This window comes from Chiloscyllium plagiosum, chromosome 43, assembly GCF_004010195.1.
Source record: "Chiloscyllium plagiosum isolate BGI_BamShark_2017 chromosome 43, ASM401019v2, whole genome shotgun sequence".
Classification (NCBI taxonomy): domain Eukaryota; kingdom Metazoa; phylum Chordata; class Chondrichthyes; order Orectolobiformes; family Hemiscylliidae; genus Chiloscyllium; species Chiloscyllium plagiosum.
The window spans coordinates 13,609,123-13,620,247 of record NC_057752.1 but is presented as its reverse complement, the minus strand read 5'-3'; the positions used below and the strand labels follow the sequence as shown (position 1 = coordinate 13,620,247).

The 11,125-nt window shown below is 43.0% G+C and overlaps 1 protein-coding gene across 3 annotated transcripts in view; it reads left to right on the top strand.

Annotated features, from left to right (window-relative positions):
* Nucleotides 1–10,741, top strand: part of os9 (OS9 endoplasmic reticulum lectin) — a 45,952-nt gene extending 35,211 nt beyond the window's left edge. For 2 of the 3 annotated variants that reach the window (XM_043682094.1, XM_043682092.1), the window contains exons 13-15: nucleotides 3,254–3,427; nucleotides 6,461–6,573; nucleotides 9,567–10,741. In XM_043682094.1, coding sequence (XP_043538029.1) covers nucleotides 3,254–3,427; nucleotides 6,461–6,573; nucleotides 9,567–9,704 — 425 coding nt within the window. In that variant the 3' untranslated portion in view covers nucleotides 9,705–10,741. The remainder of the gene's footprint in view (nucleotides 1–3,253; nucleotides 3,428–6,460; nucleotides 6,574–9,566) is intronic. The other variant, XM_043682095.1, reaches the window with a different exon arrangement.
* The last annotated feature ends 384 nt before the right edge of the window (nucleotides 10,742–11,125 follow it).

Here is an 11,125-nt window from a genome sequence, read left to right as displayed (position 1 = left end):
TTGGGATGGTTGCTGGTGTAGTTGAGTATTTGGTCAGTGTTTGTCGGTTTTCTGTATACGCAGGTTTGTAGTTCTCCATTGTCCTTTCTTTCGACTGTGACATCCAGGAATGTGAGTTTGTTGTCGGTTTCTTCCTCCTTGGTGAACTTTATGCCTGTGAGGGTGTTGTTGATGATGATAAATGTCTCTTCTATCTTGACACCTTTGTCATCACAAAAGGAAACCTCTATGTAGTGAACCCAGAGTTTTGGTTTGATGATTGGTAGGGCTGCAAGGACTGCCACAAACACGACATAGGGCAAACAGGAAGAAAGTTAGCCACCAGGATACATGAACACCAGCGAGCCACAAAAAGACACGACCCTCTCTCCCTCATAGCCCTACACACGGATGAAAAAAAAACACTATTTCGACTGGGACAACACCTCTATCCTGGGACAGGCTAAGCAAAGACATGCCAGAGAATTCCTAGAGGCCTGGCACTCCAACCACAACGCCATAAACAAACACATAGATCTAGATACCATCTATCAATCCCTCAGAAAACAAACAGGAAATGACATCACCACAAACCTCAGGAACCCCCATCCAGGAGAAAGATATAAATCGAAAGCAGGAGACAACAGCTTCACTTCACTTGGAGGTCGCCACTGATGATGTTACCTAGCCAGGTAATGAAACGTCTGGATATCAAACCTACTGCTCAGCGAGCAAACCTACACCCTCAACCCTACACCCTGAGCTACAAACCTTACTAAGTGAGTTCTTTGCTTTTGCCATTATGTGGGGAGAGGATGAATGAAAGAAGAGGGGAGATTGTAGATGGGATAATAGTAGAGGAGGCATATTTGGTGTCCATGTTGAGCAGCATTTTGAAGTTTGCAGATCTGCAATGTAGACGCACAAATGCTAGGCAAGGATAATTCCCACTTCATGACAATCCTTTCAAAAGGATGGTCCAGGTGGCACAAGCATGGCACATGGAGTTCAGTATGGTGATCCTTGAGAAGATGTGTTAATATTGAAAGGTCGTATGCAATAAAGTTTAGACAAACAGATGTACCTTGATCCATGTACACCAATCCTTCAAGATGGCAGGACTAGTTTAAAAAAAAATGCAGATGGCTTGCTTAGGTTTATAAATAGTGGTGTGTAATATTAAAAACAGTTTCATAACTCATTGGTTAGGCCTCTGGGCTAGAATTATCCAGAATACATACGCTCAGGAAATGCCTTAAGATAAGGAGGAGACTTACCAGGATGCTGTCAGAGTGAGAGACCTTGGTTATTGTGAGGAAGTTGGGAAAGGTTAAGATGCTGCTTTTTTTTGAAGCACAGGGTTAAGATGTCAGAGGTTTTGGTTTTCAAGATAGTGAAGGGGGTTTTGATGAGTAGAAAAGAGGTTTCTGCTGGCAATTTGGTAAGCAGCCAAATGTCTATTTGGACTAATTTGGAAGATGTGGAAGGGAGATGAAAACTCCACTGAATTGTCAGAATCTGGATCTCTCTTTTTTTTGTGGAGGGGGGGGGGGGGGAAGAAGAAATGTCAGTAGAAACTGATTCCATCAAGGAGTTGAAAAGGGAGGTAACAGGTATTTGGGGATGAGGAGCCTACAAGATTATAGTGAGGAGAAAAGGGGGCTCTGCAGCCATAACATGACTCCTCTGCCTTAACTTTCTATGATTCCACTTTATCTCTTCCTCTTTCATCACCCACAGCTTTTTTTTCCCCTTGAATGATTCCAGAGCTTTTGCCGTATACCTCATCTGGCATTGCATCTTGGGCAGTTTTGAAGGATATCCTGACATTAATTAAAAACTTTGTTCTTTTTCTAGTGGACAGTGGTGGCAGCAGTTTTAATCTTTTTTAACACTGCTTTGCAAGTCCCTATTGGTGTTCTCCTTTTTGAAAGGTGAAATGACTGTTTTTACAAAGATTTCCTGATCATGCTGACCTCTAATTTAAGGAACGCAACTCCTTGCTCTTTTTCCGCAACTTTCCCTGCGAACATTTATGCCTCTGATGTGTCTTGGTGATGGTTGGATTCACTCGGCAGTATGTGATCGGACCTGGTTTTCTGACTTGTTTTCTATTGTGTTGACGATATACTTCAGTTCACTTTATTAATTGCTGCTCAGTCAATGTTGGATATGTTGAGCTTGGTGTCAACTAAGGTCTCCATTTTAACAATGACCATTCCTGAGAATATGTTCTTTTTTTGTTCTTTCAATATCTGTGTTAATTTCATCTGCCTCTTGTATTTAAATGTTATGCATTTTACATTACCTAATTTTCTGTCGTGACTATCTATACCTCCTTCCTAATTTAGCTTCATCTAAAAGTTTGAATAATTTGTAATTAATTTATGAATCCAAGTGTTTAAATGTGTCAATTCTGAACCCTGGATCAGCCCATTCTGTATCTCTGCGTTGTCATGACTTCGTCGAGTACCTGTCCTTTCTATCATTGGCCATTGATGTTGAATTTCCACCGCTTTGAGCTAGCAAAAGTTTTTTTGGTTGTTTGGGAAATCTAAGCACCCCCAGGTAGTAGAAGTTTCTGCAATTCCCTGAGATTGTAGCGGTGAGCAAAGTCTTCCCTTTAGAGTTTACTTTTGTTTGCTGGGTTATTTGAGAAATTTCATTATTTTGCACTGCAAATTGCCTTTATTTGCCTATTTTTCAGCCAACTGGAACAATAGCTTACTCATGATTACCAATGCCTCAAAAATCTCTCTTGTCTCACATCTTTGGGCTATGTGCCATCTATCTCTGCTTATTTAACTGGTTCTGAGCACCTTCAGCTGATTTGGAACTTTTTTTTTCTTTTCACGTTACTAATTCTACTCCCGAGGCACTAGACCCCACTCCAGGAGTGTTATTTGAATAATCGCCAGTAATCAAAGTCGTCCTCAAAATCTCTTCTGAAGTTGGTCTTAAAAGTATGGTATCTATAGGTTGTAGCTGGTAGTTTCAGATAGGAGCACAGCCAGTTTAAAAACTTCCAAGGTTTTTAAAAATGGATGTTGAAGTTTTGCATGGAGTCCTGTGCCCTGATGGTTTGTTAGAGCTACTCTCTTGTTAATTTCCTTAAACTGTTAACAGCTATCCAAGTTAACATGGGGATGTAGGTATTTTTGTGGAAACTGCAATCTCAATGTTACAAAATGCTAGGATTTATGTACTGTCTTTTTTTTTTAATAAACTGGAATATCCTTTGTACCTTTGCGACTGACCTCTTGCTGCATTTCAGAAACTGATGAAGATACTGAGGGACACGTTAAAGTTCGAGTCACAAAAATCAACCCAGGCAGTCCACTCCATAAAGAAATGAAAGTGCGTGAAATGAGTGGCACAGACCCCCAGCTCAGGCAGATTCAGAATGTGGTGAAAGAGCAGCTGGAGAAAGCAGGATTGAAAGCAGAAGGTAGTTTGGAGACTATTTATACTGCTGCAACAGTAAGCCTTCCTGCATCTCCCCCTCCTGCCAATGGGAACGAAGTGTTGTCTTAAAATAAGACAGTGGAGGGCTTCTGACATTCCACCTCAGCAGTCCAGAAAATAAATTGTTCTACTGTAGAGCTTGGGTGTCTCTCAGCACTGCTCTCCCCCTGCGACATGAATTTGCATTTTGACTGGAAGTGATACCATGAGTTTCTGCCAGTGATAAGGAACCATGTGAAATGAGTTTGACAGCTTTTTGATGCAAAACCATACAAGCCCTATAATGGCTAAACTTAAGCTTTGTTTTGGGGAAATTAATAATGCGCATTCTGTGGAAGGATGTACACTGTCATGCTGAAATGCTGACAGAATAAAGCTGGTTTTCCCATCTGCATCTACCCCTCCCTCCCCATCAGTGGATGCCAGAAGTGGCACTACCTTCCTGTCCCCAGCCCTGATCTCCGTCCCCTTGATTAGCAGAAGGTGCAGAACGGTGGTGATGGTTTTATTTAACACTGCACTGTATTGTGACTTAGTCGTGCTCTCTGAGCACCTTGTCATCTTTGGGCACGTGTCTTTGAGCTGTGTCCATACATGTTGGGCCACTATGCAAGGGTTCAAAATAGCAATTTTGAGGCTGACTGGCTGCTATATGATTTTTCTTTTTCCATTGTGGTTCAATTCTCAGCATTTTGCCAGACTGTACAGGTTCAATCTAATTGATCATTAAATAAATTATCAGATGATAACACTGTGGAAATTTCAGTCGCTCAATTCCAAGGTCCATATATATATATAAAGGCTAGATACTAAATTATTGTAAGCCTAAAATTCTTTACAATGTGAGAGGGGAGTGACTGCCCTTTTTGTCAGTGCTGAATTTGACAGTGGCATCAAGGAGGCCTGGCAAAGCTGGAGTCTGTGGCAACTTGGTGTGGGAGTCGAGGGAAGGAGCTGTCCTCCGGTTGGAGTCTTATCTGGCACAAAGGAAGATGGTTGTGGTTGGTGGGGGGTGGGGAGGTGTCACCTAAGCTGCAGAAGTTCCTTAGGGTAGTGTCCTCGGCTTCACCAATTCTCTTCCACCATGAATTCTGAATTTGAGATGTTAACTGATTAATTTTCAGCACTCTTTATGACTCATCTGATGCTAAAGCAGTCCATCTCCATGTGCAGCAAATCCTGGACAGCTTTCAGATTACACTGATAGTTGGCACAAATATTTATTGCCATTTAAGTGCCAAGTAATGATCATCTGAAAGAAAAAAATGTCTGACCATCGTCCCATGCAATTCAATGACTTTATCATTACTGCCCCATTATCAACATCCTCAGGGTTGCTGTTGTTCAGAAACCGCTGGACCAGACTCTCCGACACAGAGACACACGTGTGTGTGCACAGACATGCACATGTACCTTCAAGTCACTCACCACCTGACTCCCCAAAGCCTGTCCCATCATCTACAAGGCACCAGTCAGGAGGGTGATGGAATACTCCCCACTTGCCCCTGGATGGGGGCAGCTCCAACAACACTCAAGAAGCTCAACACCATCCAGGACAAAGCAGCCGCTTGATTGGCACCTTATTCTCACCGCCTTCAACTCCATCACTGACAGCAGTGTCCCATCTACAAGATACACTGCAAAATTCACTAAGGCTTCTTAGACAGCACCTTCCAAACCTAGACCACTTCCAGGCAGCAGGTCCATAAGGAGTCCCAACACTTGCAGGTTTCCTTCCCAGCCACTCCACATCCTGACTTGGAAGTATATCGCTGTTCCTTCACTGTCACTAAATGTATCTACGCCATGTGGACTTGTAACCCACTGCCATTTTCTCCAGGGCAATTAGGAATGGGCAATAAATGCTGCTGGCCTAGACCGTGACACCCACACCCCATGAAAGAATCTTTTTGCAGCAGTATTAGGATAACCTGAGGTTGATGTTTTAATTTGCTGGAATCGTGGTGCTCTCAGTTTTGCAATAGTTTAAACCTGTCTGCCCTCAATTTGTTGAGGAGCTGTTCCCCCTCAATTGAAGGGGAATTTGGTTTTCTTTAAAACAAAATATTGTCCTGAAATTTTGATTTGCCAGCAACCTGTTATTGAACATTTTTTTTTGTTTTGCCCTTTGCATAAGCCAAGGCCTTGATGGCTGGTCAACACCAGTAAAGTAAGCTCCTACACCCGACCTCTCCCCATGTATTTGAGGCAGTTTGCTTCTGTCTAATGTTCCAGTTGACAATGAAATGGGCATGTAGTTACGTAGTTCCTTCCATGACTACTGTTCCTGTACATTTACTAATTCTGTTTTGTCCTGTTTCTTAATTTATGCTCACTTAAAAGTTTGTGACGTGTTTATTCCAGATTATTGTCAGAGCTCATTTTAAATCCGACTTTCACAGGTTTTGAATGTGAAGGGATGGAGTGGTTTTTAAATTGGGCTGTCCATTTATTCACTTAACTAGCATGTTAGTGCAACTGTGGGGCATTGCTTCCACCGGGAGGAGAGTTCTGTTTCGGGTGTGGTCTCCGAAGTCCGGAAGGAAGTCCTGCAAATGTGCCGTTATTTTCGGGGTTTAAGGAAGTGGGAGTGAGCGGTGGTGGGTTCCATCATCTCGTTCAAGTTTAAAGCCACAGGAAGCAAGAGTGGTCTCCCAGTGGTGACACCATTCTGTACAAGATTAACATTTCATGCAATCTGAATAAGTGGCCGCAGCCAAGTTTAATTAGCAACGGAGCAGTTAAATAAGGGCTAAGATTGAAGCATTACCCACTAATTATAGCTTGAAATACTGAAGTATGCAGAATCTTACTGAACAGGATGTAAATCTGTCCTTTGTGTACTTTTGTCAGACCTAAAGTAGCAATGACTGTGTAGTAATTAGAGGTACAAAAAAAGTCATTTTACTGGCTACAAAGAAAAGTTTTTGAATGAAATTGCTGTTTCTGCAGAGCAAGGTTGACGGGGTGTGATACTAATTCACTGTGTTAACACCTGGATATTTTTATTTCTCAGGTAAAATTGAAGTGAAGATTGTAACAACCAGATCACTTGGCGATGATGATGACATGCATTGGCTATCGGAAGAAGATACTAAATCCTTCCGAGAGCTTCTCATCAACTTACTGGTACCAATGTTTCTGCCTTTTTATGTTGTTACTAAAACAGAGGTAATGACGTAGTGGTTTTGATGGTTGGCAGGCAATCTAGAGACCTAGGATGCTCTGGGGTTGAGTTTGAATCCCACCACAATACATTGTGGAATTTGAATTCCACCACCCCTGGAAATGAAAGTGATGAGTGAGAAACCATTGTAGATTGTTTCGGGAACCAGGTAGGATTGGTTTTATTGTCCTTTTCAGGGAAGGAAATCTGCCATCGTTAGCTTGTCTGGCTGACGTGTGACTCCAGAATGACAGCAACATGGTTGACTCTTAACTGCTGTGAAAATAGCCAAGCAAGCTGTTCAGTTGCATCAACCTGTACAGGGGACACCTTGGAGTGAACAATAAATACTGTGCTAGCAAGTGATGCCCACATAGTCATAGAGGTTGCCAGCACAGAAAAAAGCCCTTCAGCCCGTAGTCTGCACTGGCAAAAAAAAGCACCTAATATTCAAATTCTATTTACCAGCCCTTGGCCCGACAGCAAGTATGCATCTGAATCCTACTTGTTTACATCCCACAAATAAACCTTTTTTTAAAAAAAGGCAGTGAGCAAGATTGGTGTTTTCCCTACGGAGTGTTCGGAGCAGTAATCTCCAGTGCCTTCTCAATTCATAGACACAAGGGTGAATTTGTTAAGACCCTGACCCCACAGAGGGGGTGTCGGTGGGCTGTTTGAGAATAACACTGATATTTTACATGCTCTATTCTCACCCTAAACCTATGCCCTCTAGTTCTGGACTGTCCCACCCCAGGAAAGAGTCTGTTATCCTATCCATGCCCCTTAACTTTGTAAACCTCTAAGGTCACTCCTCAGCCTCCGCTCCAGGGAGAACAGCCCCAGCCTGTTCAGCCTCTCCCTATAGCTCCAAACCCTCCAACCCTGGCAACAACATCCTTGTAAATCTTTTCTGAACCCTTTCAAGTTTCACATCATCTTTCCGATAGGAAGGAGACCAGAATTGCACGCAATATTCCAACAGTGGCCTAACCAATGTCCTGTACAGTCGCAACATGACCAGTTCTTAAAGTTCAACTGACAGTATGTTTTTGTTTTAAGGATTGCTTGTATCCAAATTATGAACAAGCTCAAACTGTTACTTCTGATATAATACAAGGGAATTGAGTGAAAAATCCAATTCAGTGCTATCAATCTTTTTTGCTAAACTATTCCTCCCCCACCCAAGGCATGTGATATTGGCCTTCTCATTTATTGCCAGTCTGAGTGCCAACGTAATGGGATCCAAGCCCCCAGTGCAGGGCACCTGACCAAGGAGGACGTTCCACAAGCAAACTCTGTAATGGAGCAGGAGTAACAGCAGTCTGGCTGCAAGCATCTGAAGGGACACCAAGAAAGACTCAACATAACATAAACAGCAATTGCTGGTAACGCTTAGCAGGTCTGGCAGCAGCTGTGGAGAGAAAGGAGTTAACAGTTTGGGTCCTTGTGGAAGGATGACGGGAGAGAAGGGAAATAGGTGTCTGGAGGTGACTGCTAATGACACTCTGGTTGTGAATGCTGGTGGGATGGTAGGTCAGGGCAAGGGGGATGCTCGCTGTTGCTGGAAAGGGGTGGGGGTGGGTGGGAAATGAGGGCTAAAGCGCGGGAGATTGGTAGGATCCGGCTGTGGGCCCTGTCAGCTATGGTGTTGGGGAATCCTCGGTTGAGAAAGAACGACATTGTGGTGGACTCCTTGTTGAAGTTGGCACCTTCCACAAGGGCTAATCCCTTCAGGACACCCTGGTTCTCCCCCCCTTCACATACACACAGCACCTTCCCTTGCAATTGTTTCCTCCCTCCCTCCTCCGTATCCAAGGAGGAGGGAGGTGAGGCAGTGCTTTACCTGCACTTCCCACAATCTAGACTACTGCATTCACTGCTCACAATGTGCTCTCCTGTACGCTGGGGAAATGAAGCGTTGCCTGGGGAACTGGTTCGTAGAACACCGACGTTCTGTCCGCAATAAGAAACTGAGCTTCCAGTTACCTGCCACTTTAACACCCCACCCTGTTCCAGTGTCTCTGTCTCAGGCTTGTTTCTCCTCCATGCTAAATTGTCCCATAGTGCCCAGGGATGTGCAGGTTAGGGTGGATTGGCCATACTAAACTGTTCCATAGTGCCCAGGGATGTGCAGGTTAGGGTGGATTGGCAATGCTAAATTGTCCCACAGTGCCTAGGGATGTGTAGGTTAGGGTGGATTGGCCATGCTAAATTGTCGCTGAAAATGTGTTGCTGGAAAAGTGCAGCAGGTCAGGCAGCATCCAAGGAACAGGAGAATCGACGTTTCGGGCATAAGCCCTTCTTCAGGAATGAGGATTGCCCGAAATGTCGATTCTCCTGTTCCCTGGATGCTGCCTGACCTGCTGCGCTTTTCCAGCAACACATTTCCAGCTCTGATCTCCAGCATCTGCAGACCTCACTTTCTCCCCAAACACTCGGCCTTGTTATCACATGGTCTGCTGTTACATGCAACCTATTGTTAGCCAATAACCGTCCTCATTAGTAGCTACATAATTCTCCTTGGCTGGTTGTTATCCACTCCTTTGTCTGTCTGTCTAACTGTTCTCTCTCTTTGAGATCTATCCCCACCTATCGTTTACACCTTACCCCCTTCTTACCCTTCTACAAAAAAAAAAGTGTTTTCCGAGCTACCTTCAGTTCTGAGGAAGAGTCATTTGACCTGCAACGTTAACTAACTCTGAAAACTCTGTCAGACTTGCTGAGCTTTACCAGCCATTTCTAGTTTTGTCTCTGACTTGCCAAATCTGCAGTTCTTTTGGTTTTTATGAAGGAAAGGCAGTGCTGTGAAAAGGGAAAACATTGAGCAGAGTCGTGACTTTTTGTTTTTGCTTTTTGAAACCTGGTAGCTCAGATTAACAGCTATTGACAAATGGAAATGCCCTGACTGTGTATAATTGGAAATCTAAAGTAGTTTATGTATTTTCTTCCCCAACAGACTGGTGGTACTGAAGAAGTTTACAAAGAACAGCAGAGACAGCAACAGCTGGAAGATAACTACCGTTTTGTGTGGGGGGAAAGCCAAGAAGAAGCACAGTCATCAAGCAGCACAGATTCCGATGATATGGACTTCTAGGGATACGTAACTTAGTATAAAGCAAATACATCTTCGGGTGTTAGCGCACGAACCAGTCAATTTGCACTTTGCCATGTGTAATGGCACGTTTTGTGATCACCGATCACTAGATAATAAACAAACCTGCAGACGAACAGTCAGAAATGTGCATTTTTATTGATCGGCTAAAGTGGAATTTTACGTTTGTCTGCTGCAGTCATCTTTTTGTGGTGGAACTGGTACAGATGAGTAGTGCTACAAACATATGAATGTATATCTTGGTAATGAATCTAATCAGCAAAACACTGAGGCAGGCATTCATTCTCCTTGGCCAACAGACAATTAGAAGTAAGGAGAGGCCATTAATGTGAAGAGTGAGCAATGAATGTAATATTTTTGTCCCAAAATGGAATTTCTATTTTAAGTCGAAAGTAGATAGCTGAAAAAAACTGTCAGGCAGCTGAGCAACCTGGTGGCAGAGATCAGAGTGCTTATTACATCAGTACAGTGTTAGAGTCCTGGACAGTCCAACTTCGGATAAAGCCAACAGCTCCAGTCTTTAGATGCCATCGCTAGCTTCCAGTGAAGTACTTGTTTCCTGATGGTAACATTCTGCCAAGTTGCAAAGCCAGACACCAGAAATAATTGTCTCCTTTTTGGTTTTACATTTCTAAACCCGTGACCTGGATTACCTAGTCGCCATCTTGGAGATGGTGCCGTGCTGCTGAGATGAGCAGAGCCAACATTATCCATCCTTTTATTGATCAGATATTGTGGCTGTCAGATAAGTCTCTGGCAGCTAGCCTGTCATTTTTATTGAAGTTCTGTGTATATGTTTGTCTCCTAATAATTTTCTTTTTGTGCTAACTGCTTTGTAAATCTTAAAAAAAACCTTTGAGCTTTGTGAATAATGCAGCAGTTTGCCATACTTAGACCAAGTCGGTATCTACTTCCACCAATTCTGGAAAATATTTGGGCAACACTGTGATTGCATAATGGTTAAACACTATGTAAACAGGATACAGTGTTTTTATTAAACATTTTTTGACTTACTCAAACACTTGGTGAAAGTTTTTTAAAACCCAACATTGGGTTGTATTTGCTTTTCAACCCTTTGACGGCAAGAGCTTTTGATTAATACATTGAAATTAAGCCATCTAAGCTTAGAATTTGGACAAATGTGAGTTGATCAGAGCCAGTGTGTATTTTCCAACAGGCAAGTCATGTCTAACAAGCATTAGTTGAAATCTTAAAGGATTTATCAAGTATGGGCTTCCAGAGGCGGATGCAGTTAGGCAGTGCAGTTAACTCTTGATGGTAAAATGACTAGGAAGTTGGAGTAGAGATAACAGAAGGTTCTCAAGTTGATAGGGTATGACTTAAGTGCTGGACCTTACAGGTCCACACTGGGGCTTAGACATTTTTAAAATCAATATTCGGAC